At 43.0% G+C, this 24,154-nt stretch overlaps 1 protein-coding gene across 1 annotated transcript in view; it reads left to right on the top strand.

The window, feature by feature from the left end:
* The window catches only part of LOC126095533 (protein O-mannosyl-transferase TMTC1-like), a 337,583-nt gene that overhangs the window by 177,951 nt on the left and 135,478 nt on the right, over positions 1-24,154 (top strand). The window contains exons 7-8 of the mRNA XM_049910315.1: positions 8,563-8,684; positions 19,258-19,431. Of these exons, the coding sequence (XP_049766272.1) occupies positions 8,563-8,684; positions 19,258-19,431 (296 nt within the window). The remainder of the gene's footprint in view (positions 1-8,562; positions 8,685-19,257; positions 19,432-24,154) is intronic.

Genomic DNA, 24,154 nt, shown 5'->3' with positions numbered 1-24,154 from the left:
CTGAGATGTGGCTAAAACCAGTTACAATCCACGAGCAGCATCATCCACAATTGTTGGATCCTGTGTCTTGTGGTTCAAATGGCTCTGAGCACTATGGGACTCAACATCTTAGGTCATAAGTCCCCTAGAACTTAGAACTACTTAAACCTAACTAACCTAAGGACATCACACACACCCATGCCCGAGGCAGGATTCGAACCTGCGACCGTAGCAGTCCCGCGGTTCCGGACTGCAGCGCCAGAACCGCTAGACCACCGCGGCCGGCTTCTGTGTCTTGTAGTGACGTACCCTGGTAGATGATTTATCATTGTAGAAATTTTCTGCAGTAAAGAAAAGAAATTGTGTTGTCCATGTTAAACTCATTTCTACAGGATAAGTTTACTAGAACTTCCACTTTTAAATTTAATGTATTCGCCGTCGTGGCAGATGATGTATCACTTACTGAATATGAGGGGATAGTGGTCAATTACTTTCAAGTTTCTCTACGTATGTTGGTTCATTACGTACCCACAATACAAACGCCGGAGAGTTTTCCGTCATTGAAAAACACCGTAGTATTTAATTAAGAATAAATTCTAAAAATCGTATTGAGCACTCAGAACTGTCAGAACGTGTATAATAAATAGGAGTTGGGGGTGGGACCTGAACGTGGAACATGGGATGTTTTACTCACATCTGTGACTCCACGTCATGTTAGATGAAGTGTGCCTCGCCGCTGTACTGCTACAGTCTATGCTCTAAAACAGACAACTATTTTTACCATAAACGTACCGTTGCTTACTGCTACGTTTCTTACAAGAAACATTTTTATATAGGGAGGGCTTGAACACAATCGATACGATTTCGGAGGCTCTTCATGAATATTTTCAGAGTTTTTTTTGTATAAGGGACTCGTGACCTCCAGTGGACAGCGACAGAGTAATAATGCAGTTTTGGTATATTTGGCTTATAGCGCCTGCCTTTGATCCTGTGAACATACCTTCACAACATCGGTAAATTTTGTAATAAACAATCACGAAAAGCAGAACATAAAACAGAGAGTAATGCGAATACCCTCCCACAGACCACGTATAGTGTGATGCTGTCACTGCAGGAAACACTTCAGCATAGTGTCATTGTGACACACTTGAGCTTAGTGACCTCACCCATTGGCCAATTTTCCACTCCGGACTGCTGTGTATCATTAACCTATAATTAATAACGACAGAAAAGCAAACCCGAGACAAATGCCAGCAGTACACAAACTCGAGAGAGAAGAGTAAAGTGGACATTACTGTTGTCAGTAGCGTGTACTGTAAATGACTGGAACAAATTTGTTTCCAGACGAGACACACAGCACATACCGTCAACGTTTCCATTGTTGTGCAGGTATTGTCAGTGCAGCACTGAAACAAAGATACCTGGAGGCCATAATTATAGGACAGTGTTCCCAGTGGTGCAGTGCAGGCTGAATATATTGCAGGACGCTTGAACGTCACAAGTATGTCCATTAATAGTTACGCTCTTGGAGTACGCAGTAAAAAAATAATAGTTCCAGGTGAAAATATGGTGCTGTAAGCTGTCAGAATGTATTTTGGGTGTAGGAGGAACAAATGAAGCACAGGATAACGGCCGCTCTGGCACGTTTGTTAGGATATGGTTAGAGATGATGAGGTCTTTACCGAAGGTGTCTCGAAGCAGATCTTTCACCTGGCAAGCAGCAAGAGGTGTCTTTCATGAAAACAGTGGAATAGACACAGTTGTATTACTGCTAAGCTGGAATCATGTGTTGCACAGAAAGGTCATAGTAACGTCTTCTCGAAGAAAAATGGACCGAGAATAATGGAGGATGAGACACTATCACGGCACCACACAGTCACATAATCTGATAGCAGTGTGTGTTCGTGCACAACATGTGCCAGAGTAAAACCTTATATGCTCCAGCTATGTGTATTCACGGCACCACGCAGAGTAAAATAAGCCTCGTCTGTCCAAAGAATATTTCCCAGCCACGGATCATTCGTTTCAGAGCGTGCCAAAAACGAAGGGCAGAGTCATGGCATTGTACCATATTTTTCGGCTTCATTTGGTGCACTTCCTGACTATTCCTGGGACAACAATGTAATATGCACGGCAAAACCGTTTGACCTGTTGAACTGGCGAGAGACGACCACCGTGACACAGCTCCAGCATGGTCGGCTATAGCTCCATCAAGAACTGGTATGCTGCACCACCTAATTCACCTGCTTATTCTAAATTTGTGATCATATTCCTTAGCCCATTTACTGATATGGAGCCTCTTTGCAGCAGTTTATATCGGCTATAATCCTGCAACGCAACGGTGCTATTGCTACCTTTCCGATGACAGGACTTTACCAGCAGTGCAAGGTCTCACTTGTCAATAGCCACCCTGATTCGCATAGAAAACTTCAACCTCCTTAACCTTTTACAGCAATAGCCAAATCACAACATGCATCGCCAAGCGATATACAGTATGGTAACGTTAAAACACGACATATTTCACATTCTCACTACTTTATAGCATGATATTTTCACCTTGTGGCAGAAATAGGGCCTATTATTAATGAAGATACGCACGATGTTTCAGCATCCTGCGATGTAAGCAACTAGAACTGTAGCACTTAGAACACCATCAGTTTAATTATTACCACAGAGCAAGAAAGGACACGAAAAGAAATTGCTCTCCAACCAGGCAAATGAGGTCCCGGGTCGCTTACAACAAAATACGCCGAACGTATCGCTGCAGACTCGCCGAAATTTTGTTGCTGAAGTTCGGGTTCATCCTTTATAAGAATGCTTCAATGAGTAGAGGCAGTGAACCCGCACCTATTGCCTTTGGCAGCTCCCCGGCTTTGTGCGTGAACAGTGTACCTTCGTGCGCCGGAGGTCGTCACCAGTGTTCGTGTGTGTCTTCGCGTTAGTGCTTCAGTGTCTCTCCGTTTGTACTCCTCCGTTCACGTGTGTAAACTCGTTCTTCCCCGTTGTCTACAGTGATGAACGTTTTTTATACAATCAGTACGGCCGTGAATGGCTTCATTTATTTTTACTATGTCTGTCTCCCAAATCTGTCTACAACGTTTGTTTCATTTTCTGTCTTTCTGTTTCCTGTATGTGTTCACTGTGGCGGAAGAGCGGCGTAGATAGGCCGCTGCTGGCCTACCTTTATTGTAAAGGTATTAAAATAACAATAAAGAAAAAAATAGAGGACAGTGAATAATCGTTTGCTCTCAAGTGTGTCGCCAATTTGTCTTTTCCGATAGTAGTAGGATAGTGGGGTTTGTAGCGCAATTCTGATATCAAATTGGTTTGCAAATTGATTAAATTGATCAATTAATCACCCCCGTCCCCGATATAGCATCGCACTGGTAAAAGGGGGCCCTGTCATAGTGTACAAAACAGCTACGTTCTCTTGAATTATAGCTTCTTGCTGTCAAACGTTAAATGAATGTTTTTTTTCCCCGACGTGTGTGCCTATGGTGTGAAAGACTGACTGAAATGTTTGTAATACACACGTGCATGATAGTTTATTTACAGACACTGAACGCGAGAGAGGCTCTCAAATCATGTACTTTGTTCAACAAGCTGGAAGAATTTTCTAAGTAAAGATTTTTTTCTTTGGAGTTTAAATTCTCGCTTCTTCTATACTCCGATGATGGTTTCGAAAGAACGAGAATATTCTGCGGTGATCGGTAGTTCTTGCATAAAAGTAGTCGAAGTTCCTTTTTTTCCTGATTTTATTCAGTGGGCATGTCTCTGCTGATCATTTGTGATCGGTGGTGGTACACTTCCCAGGACGTCCCAAAATAATGAGACTATACAAATTTTGGTCATAAAAATAAAGAAAATGGACTTTCCCTATTTTCGTGGAAAGAGGAGATATATATATATATATATATATATATATATATATATATATATATATATATATATATATATATATATTGCGGTCGCAACTGTGTAGTTTATTTTTTATTTTTTTTAGACGCTTGATTATACATGACCTCATATATTGCGGTTGTGGAAAGTGGGTAGTCGGATGACCTTGAAAAGTAGCTGAAACTAGGTACTTGAAAGTAAAGTGACACCCTTTTCGTACCTATATGAGCTTCCCGCCCAGGAGGACCAGTGTTCGAGTCCTAGAAGGAATACCGCCAATTTTAATTTCCCGCCAATTCCCGGGTGGGACAAAGAAATTCCCGCCAATAGGCTAGGTTGTAGAGAGGGAGGGTGGGAAGGGGGAGGACGGGGCTGGGGCACACGTGCATCTGAGATAAAGACGTGACGTCATCCGGGGGCTGGGCTGTGTGTGGTCGGAGGCGGGGTGGGTGGGAGCAGGGTTGATTAATTGATCAATTTAATTAATTTACATATCAATTTTATATCAAAAGTTTGCTGATGCCGCGAACTCCCTACTACTTCCCATTTCTGCACAGTATTTCGACAACAGCCCGGTCATCTCCTTCAGGTACTGTGAGTTTTCGTGTTAGATGTAATAGCGTCTTGCTACTCTACCAGTATTTGAGTACTGTTGGTCTCGCGACCTAATGACATCTAAGTTCGATTACCGAAGCCCACAGTGCCCTTTGAAGCACCTTTGTTTTCCAGAGCAGGCATTGTCATTCCGTGAAACGTGAGGTCTCTCACCGTTTTCTATGCCTGGTGAAAGGGGTGGAAGGTGAGATCTGAACAAATTAAGTACGGTATCCCAGATTCGCTTACACTGAAACCTTCGTTTTAATAAGATCTAGAGGGTCTCACATACACTAGAGCTGGAAAACGCGGAGATAATCTGCGTACCGCAGAATCTCTGAAGAACCAAAGAGCATCACAGTGGGCGTTGGGAATCGAACTCACGTACAAAGAGCAGCACGGGACCAACAGCAACTCACAGACTTTTCGGAGACGACACAGCGAGTGCACGTAGAAGAAAAACTGGCGGCCCTTGAAGAAGATTACGTCGGTCGTTGAACAGAAAAAGGAAACAACTCGGAAGAAGTCCTAGAAGTACACCATTTTCTACCACAACGGAAAATCCTATCACAAGCATTGTGAGCTTTATATTCAGAGCAATGTTAACCCCTCGACAGCATACAGCGAACTGACAAGGGAACCTCTTTAACGTACACTCCTCAGATTTAGTGGGAAGGTGATCCAGTGGACAGCCTATCAAAACTGAACACTAATCAAGCCAGAAAACCAGAAAAAGGTGTACTAAACTGCGAAAAAAAGCATAATCGAAACACTGGACCGACCAAGCTCAAGATATGCCATATTGAGCGGAATTGTATAGCGGCGGCGTCGTAGTTTTGTGGTTACGGTGATGGACTGCGGATAGAGAGATCTCTGCTGATACCCCTCGCGCTCCTTTTTTTTTTTTTTTCCTCACGAAATTGCGAGCTGTCCGCCTGGTCATCGATGTGACTGTTCGCTGTATTTAATTTGATGTCTGTGTCATGGTTTTACGTCCGTTTGCAACAGTTAGGTGTAAAGAAGGAACTTCCACACGCACGTACCTCCTATTTGTCTTATACAAGTACTACATGTTACGAATCTTGCGTTCCGTTTCGGAAGTTTAAACTCCAGAATTTCTTTGTTGTAAAATAGTTCACATCCATTTTCATTTCTGTGAGAGGTCTATGCGGAATCTCACCTGCTCTCACTTTTTGTTACATTTACTTGCGACAATAATATATTCTTACCACAAGACTCATGTTCTATAACCAATCTATAGCATGGCTACAGAAGGAGTCTGTTCGACACGTTAATGACTGGGTGGAAACTTGAGAACGTTGTGAAATAAAATATGTATAGAGAGCAAAAGGAAGATTTGAACAGGGACCTCCTACTGTGCTTCAAGCCCTCGGGAGAGATTACGGTTGCTGTTTCCTCTTGCTTTCAGCCTTTAGCAGGACAAGCATATAAAGGCCCTTCTGATTAGTGGTACAAGGCCAGTCAATCTTTCATACTATTACTCCTGAAACTAGTGAAAAGGCTTCACAGTCCAACACCATAACCACACGACTACGGCGCTGTGGTTCTTATCATTTGCTCGGTATTTTATTTGTTAATCTTGGCTCGCTCGCTGTTTCTGTTTTGCTTCTTTTTTCACAGTTCAGTACACCTTCTTCCTGTTTTCATGCTTGGTCTGTGTTCAGTTTTTGACAGCGTATCCCACGAGGGATTTTACCACTAAATTTAATGGGGGGGGGGGGGGGAAGGGGGTGCCAAGAGGAGTTTTCCTAGTGAGCTGGGGCTGCCTGGTGGCGTAGCGCTGTGTGCTCGATGAACGGCGCTCGGGTCCGCAGTTATCAATATTCGGGAGGCTCTACAATGTGTATTTTGAGTTTTGCACCAGCCACAAGGATCCATTTGATATTTTCACACTAGATTTTGACGATAAGTTGTTAACGATATAATTAATTAGATATAAAAGTTCTGATTAGTTTGTAAGTTCACGTGTAGGTACATTGAAACAGCAATCCTATGTGCACAGATGGGTACTAATCAACAACTCTGATTTCTATTCTTTGTTCGCCATGTTACTTCTACAAGGCAATGTTCAGAAACACGCTCTGGGAATGTGTTATTCAAGGAAAGAAATTATTGAAACATCTGTTTTCCGAAAGGTATAGCATACGCATTTACTTCGTGAGACTGTCAAAATAAACCAGCTGCAACGCGCTTAATTTCATGGTACGCATTCTTGTTGCCAAAAGCTTCAAACTGTTGACAACATATAACCGCAGCAATCACTTCATTTGAGAAAAGTGCACCGAAACTGCGGAAAACGCCGCGAGTTACGGGAATAATTATACGTGTGGGAATACATAGCCGCGCAAGGAACCGCCCGGTCAAGGACTTAAGAAAGATACCTGTACTTACAATAAGCATTATCAAAGAAAGTCAGAGCTGCCAGGAAAATGAATTTTCTATTAACCATAGGTTTTGTGCATTTGACTCCTTTCAGCTATCATCAAGTTAATTACAACAGCCTATACAACTGCATTGAGGCCGTGTAGGTTTCGGATGAGGGTACCCCCAAACTGATCACCGATGATCATTCCCCGGAATTAATGTCGGTCGGAGGGAAGCACGCGCCACCCCTCCACTCCCTAGTGCCATGACGAAAAGGAGGGATGTACTGTATCTGCAATCGGACGGTGTCGGGCCAGCGCCTTTGCATTTATAGAGCAACTTTACACTGTGACGTCAAATAAATAAAAGCAATCTGCTGTCTACACATTGATCGGTCAGAACATTATGACAGTCTAGCAAATAGCCGCTATATCCATATCTGACACAGATAACAGGAGAGACGCGTCTTGGCATGGATGGAACGAGATCTTGGTTGGTCGCTGGAGGCAGTTGGCACCACATCTGCACAAGTCAGCTAATTTCCGTTAATTCCGGGACCCCAAATCATTCACATCCCAGACGTATTGAGATCTGGGGAGTTGGGGGGCTATCACATCAAATGGAACACACCACTGTGTTCCTCGAACCACTCTATCATACTCCTGGCCTCCCAATATGGCGCATTATGTTGCTGAAAAATGCCACTGCCGTAAGGAAGCATGATTGTCACGAAGGGGTGCACACGGTCTGCAACCAATGTACGATACTCCTTGGCCACCATGGTGACTTGCGGTAGTTCCACTCGGCTCATGGATGCCCAAGTGAATGTTGCAAAGAGTGTAATGGGGCCGCCGCCAGCTTCTGTCCAACCCTCAGAACGGGTTCCCCTGAAGGACGACGGATTCGCGCCCTCCCAGTGGCATGATAAAGAAGGTATCAGGTTTCATCAGAACATGCAACGCTCAACCACTGCGCTAACCTCCAGTGCCGATGGCCACGTGCCTATTTCAATCGTACTTGTTGATGCCGTGGTGTTAAGGTTAACACATGCACTCGCCGTATGCTGCGGAGGCCCATCGCTAGTAGCATTCGGTGCACTGTGTGTTCAGACGACCCTGTACTCTGACCAGCATTAAAGTCTGATCTTAGTTCCACATTAGCCGCCAGTCCAATTTTACCAGTCTGCCCATCCTACGACGCCCGAGATCTGTAATAACACATTTACCACAGTAGTCCTCGAATACCCGACATGTTTTCCTCGTGCTGAGTCCCTGGGCTATCGCAATCTACCCTCTGTCATACTCAGATACATCACGCCCTCCACATTCTACACACGGACAGCACGCTCTCTGATACTACATCCACAGTTCGTGTGTCTGACTAGCAGTCATTCCTCGCCAGGTGACATTGCTATCGCCTGGATAGGTTCATATCGATAGTAGGTCGGTCGTCATAATTTTTTGGCTGATAGGTCTAGGTAAATACGGTGAGAAGCAGGTTAATTTTCAACTTATTTGACGCAACAGCAGATGTTGTAAATCCATATACGATGACTGAAGATGGTGAGATTGTCGAAACTGGCAGTAAGAAATTATTAGCATTTGGAGATGTTGTGAAATATGAACCAATGTTTGGCAAATAACTACGAGCTGAGGGTCACCACCGGTGCAGAGTGTCTTACGTGGGCGCCTGTCTGACTTCCCGCAGCACCAGCGGCCTCCGGCGGTCTTCCTGAGCGTGCTGCTGCTCGCTCTGCCCTTCCTGCCCGCCACCAACCTGCTGCTCACCGTCGGCTTCGTCGTGGCTGAGCGCGTCCTCTACATGCCCAGGTAAAGTCTACAGCCGCAACGTTCTGCTGACCTCACTTGCTTCTGGCCGTAAGAGTACTCAAGTTTATCTACTTACTTAGCTTGACTTTAATCATAGATTTTCGTTAAAAGTCGCTGTTATTCATAATGACGTGATACAATAAGACTTTTAGGCATGTGTACTATATACATCTAGCAGGTGAAACGCAAAATTTCTTTTTTCCGTCTCTGCAGAGCAATTCTTAATATTTAGAAAGACCGTGGATCCAAATATGGGGAAAATGACAAACACAACACATTGGCTTGCCCAATACGGAGTAGGAAACAGATTCCAGTCTTCTCGGAAAGGATAAATTTAGTTCCTGTACGGTTTTCAAGGGAAGCCTATCCCAGCCTTCCTGTGATCAGCACGCTTCTCTTCAATAAAGACCACAGAAATAGCCACACTAAAAAGTTGAGAAATTTATTTGTCAGTCACTTCAACATAGCTGCCAAATAAGCCCTGCCTCGAGGGGAAGCCATGCGGTCTGAGGCGTCTTGTCACGCTTCGCTCGGCTCACCCCGTTGGAGGTTCGAGTACTCCCTCGGACATGGTTGTATGTATTGTCCTTAGCATAAATTAGGCTAAGTTATATTAGCTAGAGCGTAAGCCTAGGGACCGATGACCTCAGCAGTTCGGTACCATAGTTCTTACCACAAATTCGCAATTTTCCAAATAACCCTGGTAAAGGCGCTAGGAAGCAGTTCTGACGTTGCGGCTGATACTGGAATCAAGACTAAAGAAAAATCAGGACACGTTGACGGGATTTATCGACATGGAAAAACCATTCGACATGGTAAAATAGTGCAAGGTGTTCGAAATTCTAGAAAAAAATAGGGCTATGCTCTAGGGAGAGAAGGGAACAATAAGAGCGGAACACCAAGAACGTAGTGCTTGGATTAAGAAGGGTGTAAGATAGGGACAGTGTTTCGCTCCTACTGTTCTAATTGTTCATCGAAGAAGCAATGACAGACACAAAAGAAAGGTTGAGGGGTGGAAATAAAATTCAAGATAAAAGGATATCAATGATAAGATTCGCTCATCACATAGCTTTCGTTACTGAAAGTGAAGACAAATTACAGAATATCTTGAGGGAATGAATGATCTAATGAGTATAGAATATGAACAGAGAATATGGACAGAAAATAGAAGAAATACGAATATAATGAGAAAAATGGCTCTGAGCACTATGGGACTTAACATCTGAGGTCATCAGTCCCCTAGACTTATAACTACTTAAACCTAATTAACCTAAGGACAGCACACATCCTTGCCCGAATCAGGATTCGAACCTGCGGCCGTAGCAGCGTTGCGGTTCCGGACTGTAGTGCCTAGAACCGTTCGGCCACAATGGCCGGCCGATCTAATGAGAAGTAGGAGAAATGAGAAAAGCGGGCAGCTTAGCATCAGGATTGGTGTTCACGAAGTAAATTAAGTTGAGCAATTCTGCTACCTACGCAATAAAATAACTGAAGACGGACGAAACAAGGAGGACATAAAAAGCAGACTAGCACTGGCAAAAAGAGTATTCCTGGTCAAGAGAAGCCTACTAGTATCAAATACAGGCCTTACTTTGAGTAAGAAATATCTGAGAATGGACGTTTGGCGCACAGTATTGTGTGGTAGTGAAAGATGGACTCTGGGAAAACCGGAACAGAAGGTAACAGTAGAACTTGAAATGTGGTGCTAAAGAAGAATGTTCAAAATTAGGTCAATTTATAAGGTAAGGAATGAGGAGTTTCTCCGCAGATTCGGGGAGGAAAGCAACATTTTGAAAACCACTGACAAGAAGAAGGGACAGGATCATAAAACAACTGTTGGGACATCAGGGAATAACTTCCATGATACTAGATGGAGCTCTAGAGGTGCGAAATGGTAGCGGAAGACAGAGATGCGTATACATCTAGCAAATAATTGAGAAGTCATGTTGCAAGTGCTACTCTAAGATGAATAAGTTGGCACTTGACAGGAATTTGTGGCGGGCGAGTCAGCTTTAAGTGAGGAATATGGGAATACACCAGAACCATCAGCTTATCATTCCCGTAAGTATCGCAAGGGCCAGATTAAATTAGTTACATCGAGCAGAGATAATTTTCAGCAGTCATTCATACCTTGAGTCAGACACTAACAGAAGGCGTTGATACTGTATGTGGTGCTATTGTGTAAAGAATCCTTCTCTTCGCGGTTCAGAATGGTTTGCAAAGCATGGATGTACTGGAGGTGGACAAAAAAATAGAAACAACAAAAACATAACACATCTCCGTGCCTAATACGATGTAGGAAGCTCGTCGGTCCCAGTCGTCTCGGAATGGATAAATTTAGATCCCGCATAATTTTCAAAAGAATCTTATACATTTCTTCCTACAAATAGTGCCACCTTCAGGTAACGATGATGGAGGTATGTAACGTTCATGTACCTATCTTTCCAAAGTAGACCGCAAAGAGACAATAATATCGACATCACAGTTGTGACCCGCGAATTAGCAACAGGCCATTTTCGTGCCAACAAAAACACATGGTTCAAATGGTTGTGAGCACTATAGATTTAACATCTGAGGTCATCAGTCCCCTAGGACTAAGAAGTACTTGAACCTAACTAACCTAAGGACATCACACACATCCATGCCCGAGGCAGGATTCGAACCTGCAACCGTAGCGGTCGCGTGGTTCCTGACTGAAGCGCCTAGAACCGCTCGCCACAACGGCCGGCCCAACAAAAACCCTCCTGGGCGATACGAGCTGTGTGAACAGGTGACCTTTCGTCTTGGAGCACAGTATAACAATTGAGAAACAATCAATGTATCATTGGTGCGTTATGATCAGCTAAAATGCGCACATAATCCTTGGCAACAATGCAGCCATGCAGAATAAACATGGGGCCCCTGGAATACCATAATGTGGATGCCAAAGTCATCTCTAAACCTCCGCCATGATTCACTCTGTGGTCACAAAGACGTTCTGAAGATAATGTGAAACAAGACTCAGCCGACCAAATAACTTTCTTCCATTGCTCTACTATCCAGATTTTGTGGCATCGGCGTCCAGTTTTACTTTTCGGAGCCTTTTCATAACTGATGAGTGGTTCTGGAATTCCATCTCGCCCTGCATTTTCCTGATTTGATAGTGACAGAGTTCGCGAGTGCGGCATAAGTTCTACACTGACATTTGATTGTGTCATCCTCTTAGTTCTCGTCACTGTGATCGTCAATGACCGTCCTTCACAATCACTCAACTCACAGTTTCGTCCGCCTTGTGGCTAAATGGTTGACGTTTTTCAACTTCCCCATACGCGGTTTGAATCCTCGATACGGTGCCTCTTGAAACTGTAAACACTGCGGCTCCCTTGATGACGGGAGCGCCCACAATTCAATAAACAAGAATTTTACCATTTTCGAACTCAGTTATCTCTGCGTTAATGCACTCATTGCAACATACTGAGGATGTTGGACATTTGCCGTTCGTGGTCAAATGCAACAGCACAGCATCCAAGCTTGGTTACCATCTTCATTAAACTTTATGCATGCACTTCACGTATTTTTTCCATATATTTGTACAATCCCTGTATGTTCGAGTGCGTGTTGTTTTCCTTGCTGTTGTTGTTGTGCTGTTATTGTTATTGTAATCGTGAGTCAAAATACTGATATAATGCAGGTACATCTACATTTACGGCAACAGGTAGATCCACATCCATACGCTCTTGCTCTCCATATGCATGAACAATCTGCGCTTATGGTGAGCAGCAAACTGCGGCTGTTTGCTAATGCCCAGGAAACAGGAAAGTATCGTTATTGATTGACTGTAGGGGACGCAGACACATATCAGTAGGACAAATGTAAAGCAACTACTTAATTTTATACAATCAAATAAACTTTTTCTTTTTAAAACCTAACCTTATTAAAGGACCACAAAAGAGGTGTATCTGAAATAGGAATCCTAGTCTGAAAATGATAACAAATTATTCAATACATTTGATCCTCGAATATAATACTAATGATATAATGATTGACACAGTCACATCTGCTATGTATCCAGACGTAAAGATGCAAGGGACATGAATCAGATCGAGATCGCGAGGTGAGTAGTAGGAGAGGTGAATGACCCATTTCGATACATTGGGAGAATTTTAGGAATGTGCTGCACATCTATTTGTAATAACCCAGATAGAACAGTACATCTACATCTACATCTACATTTATACTCCGCAAACCACCCAACGGTGTGTGGCGGAGGGCACCCTACGTGCCACTGTCGTTACCTCCCTTTTCTATTCCAGTCGCATTCCTTTCTTGAGTACTGTTAGAGTGTTGGGGTATCCTGATCAGGTAGGACTAAAGGAATAGTTCGAAGCAATTCAGAAGCGTCCTGCTATATTTGTCACCACCACTTTCGACCAAAGTACTACGGAGATGCTTTGTGATCTCTAATAGGAACCCATAGGTGGAAGACAGTGTTCCTTCCGCGAAGCACTGTTGAGAAAATTAAGAAAAGCGGCACTTCAGCTTACGACTGGACGGCCATACTGCCACAGGCGGGAATTTCGTATAAGGATCGAGAGGACAAAATGAGAGATATTAAAGTTCGTACGAATCGATATAGCCAGTCGCTCATCCTTCGCTGCATTTGAGGGTGGAACAGGAAAGGGAATGGCTAGCAGTATTTACAAGGTACCGTCCCACATACGGTAGTTTGTAGATTTAGGTAGTCGGAAAGCCCAAATTATCCCGGATCATATTCTGTCGAAACTGTAGTAGTAAATATCTCACTGATGGTCAACATCTGTCTTGTAGCGTCTGCTACTGGTGTTCGTTGAGCATCATCGTAAAGCTCTCTCACTGAGTACATGATCCGTGACGAAATGTACAGCTCCTCATTGGATCTTGTCGGACTCTTACATTAATCCAGCCTAACTGCTGTAAGTCTACTCTGTGCACGTCTATTCATCACCCCAAAGTTACTACAACCGACGTTCAATTCAATTATCACTGCAGTCGGGCCATGATCTAAATCTACAAGTTTTTACCTCTGTTACCAAATGAACTATTCTGTGAAGTCTCAGGATGTGTCCCTTCATCCTGCCCACTTTTTACTCCAGTTTTGCCTTAAATTCGTTCGATCATAACAATCAGCTGTTTATATAATCTTCCCTTTAAAACACCATTGTCCCACTCCCAAATTACTCAGAGTAGTGAATACTGGGAGGCACTGACAATGTCATTATGTCAGCGTTCTTTGCCTAAAATAACTTACGGATAGTGTTCTGCTACGGCTACGAGAATGACGAGATAAGGGTAGTTATCTGGGAAGCAAGTACTCAGAGAATCCCACGGAAAGCAGAAGCATACATTTAAGGAATATGAAAAATTTTAGTTAAATGTTTAATAAAAATGGAGTCCAACTACTAGATGTCGCCTTGCTGCTCGGCGTTTCAAGATGTTGAACATTTTTTTCCGTCTGACATTTGTCGTCTTTCCGTAGGTCAAAAAATTAAAATTTTTCTTCATTGTTCCTCCATTATTAAAATGAGCACAAATATATTTTTTCGAATAACTAGATCAATTCTGAGTCAAATAGATCTTCGTCAAGAATTTTTCCAACTTAAGTTTGACAATAACGCGACTTTGGCTAACACGTCTGCTACACCACCACCGTGAGAATTCCGTTGTTTTAAAAATTCTTACAGTAATCAGTACACAGTACATCGTCCAAAACATGTGAATCATTAAAAGAAGTCATATCGTGAGAGTATAGCATTGAGGCTCCCACTTTAAGCTGTAGCTTTAAATTTGTTTCTTTCTTGCCGCAAGGAGGGATATCGATCAGAAAATTCCGATAATGAAGACTGATTTGAATGAGCTCTTGACTTCAGCACCAATGAAAGTGACAAGTGAAAGTTATGTCGACAACAACCTATTTCTGTGACAACATCCATTATAAGTGCGATCGATATCTCGCGTTCCTTTTCGTTCGTAGATAAAATCTCACCCTTCAGAAGACTTCATGAGCAGCAATCAGCGGACGTGAGCACTGCGACGACAGGAAACTGAATCACCTCCATCGACCGAGCTGTCACGCTACGAACTTAGTTTTCAGATATCACATGTGGCATAGTGGGACGGCACTATATCATTTGCAACTTGTTTTTTTATTTTTCTATCCCTATAGCGTACTTGTAAGCTAATTTGTACTAGTGTCACAAAATTACCATTACAACTTTGCCTTATATCTCTAATGGAACCGTTGTCGTCGTCAACAGGACATAAAATTGCAATTTTCTTGACAGCCTTGCGATCGATCTTCACTTTCGGTCGTACTTACTATTTAAATTTGCAAACTTGATCAATTGGTTATCTTTAGGTGCAGTACGTAACGTAGTGAGGCAAATTTAGTTTAGGATACTATCTATCACTTCGATATCAGAGGTTATACATGCATTCAGATTAACATTTAACAGTTATAAACAGTACAACGGACATCAGTACTGAGCATTGATGAAGACAGAATTCTAAATACGTATGCTACAAGCAACTACTCCGCACTATTTGTTGATTAATACTTGATTATTACTTGCAGAAGTGAAGCGACACGACGTGGCATGGACTCGACCAGTGTCTGAAGTAGCGCTGGAGGGAATTGACACCATGAATTCTCCAGGGCTGTCCATAAAACGGTAAGAGTACTAGGGGGTGAAGATCTCTTCTGAACAGCACATTGCAAGGCATCCAAGATACGCTCAATGCCGTTCATGTCTGGGGAGTTTGGTGGCCAGATGAAGTGTTTAAACTCAGAAGAGTGTTCCTGGAGCTATCTGGACGTGTGGGGTATCGCATTTTCCTGATGGAATTGCCAAAGTCAGGCCTAATTCACAATGGACATGAATGGATGCAGGTGATCGGACAGGATGTTTACGTACGTGTCACCTGTCAGAGTCGTATCTAAACGTATCAGCGGTCCCATATCACTCCAACTGCACACGCCCCACAGCATAACAGAGCCTGCACCAACTTGAACAGCCCTCTACTGACATGCTGGGTCCATGGATTCATGAGGTTGACTCCATACCCGTGCACGTACATCCTCTCGATCCTATTTGAAACGAGTCTCCTCCGACCAGGCATCATGTTTCCATCCTGTCCTATCACCTGAATCCATTCATGTCCGTTGTGAATTAGGCCTGACTTGGGCAATTCCATCAGGACAATGCGATACCCCACACGTCCATAAAGCTCCGGGAACGCTCTTCGGAGTTTCACCACTTCAACTGGCCACCCAACTCCCCAGACATGAACGGTATAGAGCGTATCTGGGACGCCTTGCAATGTGCTGTTCAGAAGAGATCTTCACCCCCTAGTACCCTTACCGATTTATGGACAGTGTCTGAGTTTAATTTGTACAGCACTGCAGATGATCACTATGTGATCGAAAATCGATTCTACTATGAATAAAACATTAATATTATGGCCAACGCTGACATTCCTTTTAATTCAACATATATGGTCGTTGTGCACACAGCATTCCATGGAGTCGCCAATCATTTTTTCCAGGCATCAACAGTCCAATGTAGATGTTGACGGACCACGGCGATGCGTAAAGCTTTGTGTCGTGCAGTCACAAAGGGTACAAGAGTGGGCCTTTGGCTCCGAACGCCCACATCGATGACGTTTCGTTGAATGGTTCTCACTCTGAGACTTGTTGATAGTCCAGCAATAAAATCTACAGGAATATGCCGAAGGGCTGCACCACTTCTGCCACGTTGAACGATTCGTTTCAGTCGTCGCTGGTACCACTCTTGCAGGATCCTTTTCTGCGCACAACGATGTCGGAGATTTGGCTATTTGAAGCAACGCTGGACATCAGGGTGAAGTCACAGGGCCCCACGTTTCCGAAGGCAATAAGCCTCTTCTAACTAAGTTTCACACTTCTGCGCCACAAGGGAGAGAAATGACGAGGTTTGAAAAAAAGTTACCCTTTAATTCTTTTCCGAAGTGTAGATAACAAAACCAGTGGATCACTACAGCCACATCTACAGTTGCGCTCTACCAAGACTACGGTTCGGTCGTTTTGGTAGATACGAAAATAACGTAAATACCAACTATGTCGCAGTTGATAAATAACGTAGTAAATCTTAGGATTACCGGTAGTGGTGATAGCATTGGTAGGGAAGGGAACGTAAATGAATCTATAAGAGAGAAACTGGGAGCTGGCTATTTCTCTTTGCTTTATGTTTGTTTTTCACATAATTATAACCGCATATCATCAACTGTTAGTCCATTCTGTATTCCATAATCTTACTAAATATGAATTGCATTGTGTAAGTAATAAAAGTAAGTTAATCGTATAACTTCAGCGTTTTCATAAAACCTAAGCAATTATTCTTCATATTGTTCCAGTTTACGTGTACAAACTTCAAAATATCTGTATTACAAGAACATTCAATAAGTAGTGCTATAAATTTTTCTTCTGGAAGCAGGTAGGTTTTATTCAGCATTCTAACTCACCATATTATTCCCCACTCTTTTGCCTACAAATCCCTGTTTTTCAACATAATCTCCATTCAATGCGACGGCCTTACGCTACCCTGTTGGAATGGCCTGTATGCCATCGTAGTACCAATCTATTTGTCTGAGCCAAAGTCTTGGTGCATCAATAACCTCCACAACATCCACGTACTGCTTCCCGTGGAGAGCATCCTCCATTAGGCCAAACAGATGGAAGTCGGTAGGTGCGAGAGCTAGGCTGCAGCGTGGGTGAGGGTGAACAGTCCAATGAAGTTTTGCGCCCTCCTCTCGAGTCTGTCGGCCGGAGTGGACGAGCGGTTCTAGGCGATACAGTCTGGAACCGCGCGACCGCTACGGTCGCAGGTTCGAATCCTGCCTTGGGCATGGATGTGTGTGATGTCCTTAGGTTAGTTAGGTTTAAGTAGTTCTAAGTTCTAGGGGACTGATGACCTCAGAAGTTAAGTCCCATAGTGCTCAGAGCCATTTAATCCATTTGAAACTGTCGAGTGCGCAGGCTCGGGTGAGACCTTGCGTTGTCTTGGAGGAGAGACTTTCGTTTGCATTTTTGTGGAGACGAACACTATGAAGCCGATTCTTCAGTTTCCTGAGGACAGCACAGATGTGTGCGGCTGGCCGAACTGCGAGATCGAACTAGTTTGCGCGACCTCGCCCAACGACGCACCGGGCTTTTGTTCACTGCCAGTCCCCGTAGACATTCTACAAGCGCCTATGAATATATTTTGCGATTCTCTAGTTTTCCACCAAATGAAACTGAATGGCAGCTCTCTGCTTGGAATGCACTAGCCTAAATGCAGGCATTTTAGAGGCTACGCATAGCGCCGCCATCTATCAGAATTCCATGGAACTATAGCGGCTGAGGCGGAAATATTACACGAAGTTCCACAATTAACTCCGCATTTTTTCAACCGAGATAGCCCTAGAAAAAAATTTGTTGGACTAGTTACAGAACGGCGCTCGTAGTATTGTTGTTTTTTCTACGAAATAGAATGATCTTCCTCATCAGCAAGGCAAGATTTATGTTATTATTGATAAGAGCGAAAGTGGTTTATGATTAACAGAAACATGTTTAGAGAACCAGCATCTGAGGCTGACTGCAGTACAAATTTACTGCCGCCAACTTATATTACGCGGAAAGACTACAAAGATAAGATAAGGGAGATTAGGGCTCGTACAGAGGCGTATAGGCGGTCATTTTTCCCTCGTTCTGTTTGGGAGTGGAACAGGGAGAGAAGATGCTAGTTGTGGTACGAGGTACCCTTCGCCACGCACCGTACAGTAGATTGCGGAGTATGTATGTAGATGTAGATGTAGATGTAGATATATAAGTTCTGCGAAATACTGAAACGATATTTTTTTGGGTAATAACGTTTGCCGGCATTATATGATAAATATGCACCGTTTTATTACTTTTACTACAACATCCCTATGTTTCACGTTACAATTTTTGAATAAAACGTGTATTGAATATTGACAATTTCATTTTGCTATAAATGCTGTTTCAGTAACAGACTGGAGGATAACTACGCAGAACAATAATGTTCCCTAGGTTATGTATCCCCAATCAAATTTAAGGCGATTCATCGCTTCTGGTTTCCACGGTAATCTGGTAAAACACTGGTCGCTTACGAAAACAAAGCGATCGAAATTACGTAACGCCCGATAGGTATGCAACACACCTAAAGTACAGGTACTACATTCACAATGCTAACTACTCAAAGCTACTAGGAAAACTGCTGCAGTCTACGCATACTTGAGAAATTCTAGAAATTTAACGGCAGCATAACACAGCAGCAAGTTAATCGAACAATCCTGAACTGCTAGACACACTCAAACACATTCACTTACTGGGAAAAGTTCCATACGCTGGTCATTATTCGGCTGTCGTTTTGTGGAGGTAGCTCCCCAACGACGCATTTAGCACCTGTGGTTCTACGTTACTGGACTCGACTTCCCCTACTGTCACTTGCCCGCCCTCTAGACGTGAGTGTAGATGTCGCTAGGCTGGTGGTGTCTGACGCCTGCCTCGTGCCGTGCGCAGCCTGGGCGCCGTGCTGGCTGCCTGCTACGGGGCGCAGCTGCTGTGGGCCGGCTGCGGCGGCTGCAGGGCGCGCCTGTGCGCCGTGGGCGCCGCCTCGCTGCTGCTGGCCGCCGCCTTCTGCGGCCGCTCGCTGCTCAGGAACCGCGACTGGGCCTCGCGGGAGACGCTCGTCAGGTGAGCATGCGTCTGAGAAAAGAAAAACAGGTACTGAACAAATGTGGGGTGCTGTACTAGTGTCAGTCTGTAAATTACAAGGAAAAAAAGTAGGTTATGTCTCGGAGAGGATTCAGCGCAAAGTCTAAAGTAACCACGTGACATTTGCAATATGGGCGTTCAGTGTACAAAAGAATCAGGTTCACATTAACAAAGTTATTTTACATTGCGGGACACCACACTGAGATTTCGACATTTTGAATGAAATTGTCCGCAGTTTAATAAAAATTCACGACCCGTTTTGCGTCAGTTGAAGACGCATCCTCAGGCGATCTGTACAAAATTAGTTCCTAGGAGTTCGGATAGATAGTAAGCTGTTGTGGAAAGCCCATGTTCAGGATCTTGTTCAGAAACTAAATGCTGCTTTATTTACCATTAGAACAGTATCTGAAATATGTGACACTTGAACACGAAAAGTAGTCTACTTCGCATATTTCCATACGCTTATGTCGTATGGTATTATTTTTTGGGGTAATTCTTCTGATTCAAAAAGGGTATTTTTGGCTCAAAAACGGGCTGTTCGAGCTATATGTGGTGTAAGTTCGAGAACCTCTTGTCGACCCCTATTCAATCTGGGAATTCTGACATTGCCCTCACAGTATATATTTTCTTTAATGTCATTTGTTGTTAGCAATATTAGCCCATTCCCAAGAGTTAGCAGCTTTCACTCAGTTAATACTAGGCAGAAATCCAATCTGCATGTGGAATGCACTTCCTTGACTCTTGTGCAGAAAGGAGTGCAGTATTCTGCTGCATCCATTTTCAATAAGCTACCACAAGAACTCAAAAATCTTAGCAGTACCCCAAACACTTTTAAGTCTAAACTGAAGAGTATCCTCATGGCTCACTCCTTCTGTTCTGTCGAGGAGCTCCTGGAAGAGCTAAAAAATTAAGCAAATTCCAGTGTTACATTGTTGATTTTCCTTATTTAAATTTACGACTTGTCACCTGAATATGTTTTTTATATTTCATTTTATCTGTTTCTAATATCGTGTTATAATTTCATGTATTGACTCGTTCCATGACCATGGAGACTTCTCCTTAATCTGGTCCCACGGAACAATAAATAAATAAATAAAATAAATAAATAAAAAGGAAACATTTCTTAACGAAGAACTCTTAATAATAGTCTGAAGAATAAATGTAACACTCAATAGTGGTACTCACAGAGATTCTTTTTAACAGCTCATAGATGATAGGTAACTGCCTTAGAGTTACTCCACATCATTCACATCAAGTTACAAACAACTAGCCCACTAAGCGCAATAGTCAGTAGTTAAAATTAAGGCCGGTCACAGAACCTGTATAAATAAAACCTGATTAAAAAGTAAACTGGCCAAACGAAGCTGTAGACTAGTAACGCACATAGGCAATATCAATCTATGAACCCCTACAGACAAGAATAGCGTCACAGTGCCATGCGGAGAGAGCTGGTTGAGCGGTAGCAGACGGTACAGTACTGATGGCTCTGCAATGCGAAAAATGTTTACAGATGCTCCAGCGGCTACGAGAACAAAATCGTCGCCAACGAATGCGTGGAAGTGGGGCGGGGAGGGGGGGAGTTGCACATATCTAAAGCTACAAAAATATGTAACACAGTAGAGAAAAAATTAAGTTCCATTCATAAGAGTACCAAACGTGAATAGTTAAAATGTAAAATATTCATACAGCCTGAGTGATGATACAAATTCTTTCTTTGACTTTATCAGTATTTTAAATTTTAGCTGTCCACTTTAAATATACCGATAAACGGCCTCGAATCTTTACTACACTGTATTGCATATCGTTAATAGTTCAGGCTCCCATCCTTTGCTCCTTCTATAGCGATGGTTTTGTTTCAGTCGCCACTGGCACCATCTGTAAACGTCTTGCTCATTGCAAAGCCTTCAGTATTGCCTTACCCCCTCCCGCAGGAGGTTCGAGTCCCGGCTCAAATGGTTCAAATTGCTCTGAGCTCTATGGGACTTAACATCTGACGTCAGCAGTCCCCTAGAACTCAGAACTACTTAAACCTAACAAACCTAAGGACACCACATATCCATGCCCGAGGCAGAATTCGAACCTCCGACCGTAGCAGCAGTGCGGTTCCAGACTGAAGCGCCTAGAACCGCTCGGCCACACCGGCCGGTGGTTCGAGTCCTCCCTCGGGCATGAGTGTGTGTGTTGTTCTTAGCATAAGTTAATTTGAGTAGTGTGTAAGTCTAGGGACCGATGACCTCAGCAGTTTGGCCTCTTTGGATTTCACAAACATTTGAAGATTTATTGCCTTCCCTGTTGCCGCTCAGCCACCTACCTGTCCATTTTGTAAAATGAAGAAACCGCACAGCAATTGATTAATCCGCCATGTTTTGTGTGTACCTGACCGATTTCGGAACACATAACGTTCCAGCATTTGTTGTAACTTGTAATAATGAAATTGTTGTGTTACACGAGAGTGGGGCAGGATCCTCGAGTCTGGAACATCAGATAAGGTACTATGCGGCTAAAAGATTCTATAGTAAGCTACTGTTCAGTGGTTTCTTCATTTTACAAAAAGAACTTATAGTGTTGCGACTGCCCTCTACGAAAGGTCTTCGTGCACCTTCCTGCTCGTGACGTAGTAAGACTCTTCTCGTTTATGGGGTTCATACAAAGAGGTCGTCTAGGTGCAGTGTTAGTCTACAGCTTTGTTTGGCAACTTTGGTTTACATCCAGATTTTCTTTCTATAGGTTCTTCTATCCGCTTCATTTTAAATATAAATTACCGCTTTTAGCGCGCTATTTGTTTATAACTTGACGTGAATGATGCGGAGTATATTTACTTTTACGCAGTGCAGTTACATTTCCGCTATGGCTTGTTAAAAGGAATATCAGTGAGTCTTCTCAAGTATTTTTATATAATACTACTTTTCAGACTATGGTTAAAAATTCTTTCTAAGAAAACCCACATTCATTCGAAACAATAACCAAGTTCTGAAAAAAAAATAGACTAGAGAAGAAAGTTTACGCCATTTTAACAATTGTGAATGATGGAAGATATTTTGTATCATGTATTATCACACAGAAGAAGGGTAATTGTAAGTGTTTTACAAACTACCAGGAATAGGAAACTAAACTTTTGAACTCTATTCTTTTCTGTACTGAATGTACCGTAGTGGCGTATTCCTCGTCATTCTACTCTAAAGATTTTACTAAGGAAACAGTAAAGACAGCACATTACTTGAATATATAATTATAATTTTATTTCCTGTGACTGCTTACAACGAATATTTACAAACAGGGACTTGTGCAAGTCAGATTCAAAGAAAAGTCTATTCACTTTCATTTCTTCGCTCTTACAAAGCCGAGGAAGCTGTGTGGCAGTGTGACATGGTAGGTTGCTGAATCAATGATGTACAGAGAGAATATATAGCAGTAAACCCTCAATATTCTTTTTCTTCCGTTTGGGTAATGCTCGACGTTTGGTATCAGGATAGATGTAACAAAGTCCGTCAAGGGATGACTGGGCTTATTTGTTATGTCAACTTAGTCAAATTCTGCATTAGGATTCAGAGTCTGCTTCAACGTTACAGCAAAAGAAGATTGTATTTCACAATGAATCCATCACTTGGTCAGCCAGTTGGGGCCACAACCATCAAGTTTTTTTTTCTTCTTGTTACGGAAGTTCTGGTCTTACGTTAAATCAGTAAGTGGCTCGAAACAGCATATCCAGACACTCCGGGATGATGATGGTATTGAAACCGAGGATGACACGCGTAAAGCTGAAATACTGAACACCTTTTTCCAAAGCTGTTTCACAGAGGAAGACCGCACTGCAGTTCCTTCTCTCAATCCTCTCACAAACGATAAAATGGCTGACATCGAAATAATCGAAATAGAAAAGCAACTGGAATCACTCAACAGAGGAAAGTCCACTGGACCTGACGGGATACCAATTCGATTCTACACAGAGTACGCGAAAGAGCTTGCCCCCCTCCTAACAGCCGTGTACCGCAAGTCTCTAGAGGAACGGAAGGTTCCAAATGATTGGGAAAGAGCACAGGTGGTCCCAGTCTTCAAGAATGGTCGTCGAGCAGATGCGCAAAACTATAGGCCTATATCTCTGACGTCGAGCTGTTGTAGAATTTTAGAGCATGTTTTCTGCTCGCATATCATGTCGTTTCTGGAAACCCAAAATCTACTCTGTAGCAATCAACATGGATTCCGGAAACAGCGATCCTGTGAGACCCAACTCGCTTTATTTGTTCATAGGACCCAGAAAATATTAGATACAGGCTCCCAAGTAGATGTCATTTTCCATAACATCCGGAATGCGTTCGATACAGTTCCACACTGTCACCTGATAAACAAAGTAAGAGCATACGGAATATCAGACCAGCTGTGTGGCTGGATTGAAGAGTTTTTAGCAAACAGAACAAAGCATATTGTTCTCAATGGAGAGACGTCTACAGACGTTAAAGTAACCTCAGGCGTGCCACAGGGGAGTGTTATGGGACCATTGCTTTTCACAATATATATAAATGACCTAGTAGATAGTGTCGGAAGTTCCATGAGGCTTTTCGCTGATGATGCTGTAGTATACAGAGAAGTTGCAGCATTAGAAAATTGCAGCGAAATGCAGGAAGATCTGCAGCAGATAGGCACTTGGTGCAGGGAGTGGCAATTGACGCTTAACATAGACAAATGTAATCTATAGCGAATACGT

This window comes from Schistocerca cancellata, chromosome 8 (genome assembly GCF_023864275.1).
Source record: "Schistocerca cancellata isolate TAMUIC-IGC-003103 chromosome 8, iqSchCanc2.1, whole genome shotgun sequence".
Lineage (NCBI taxonomy): Eukaryota > Metazoa > Arthropoda > Insecta > Orthoptera > Acrididae > Schistocerca > Schistocerca cancellata.
Note: the sequence above shows the minus strand (reverse complement) of the source record. Positions and strands in the feature narration are given on the sequence as shown.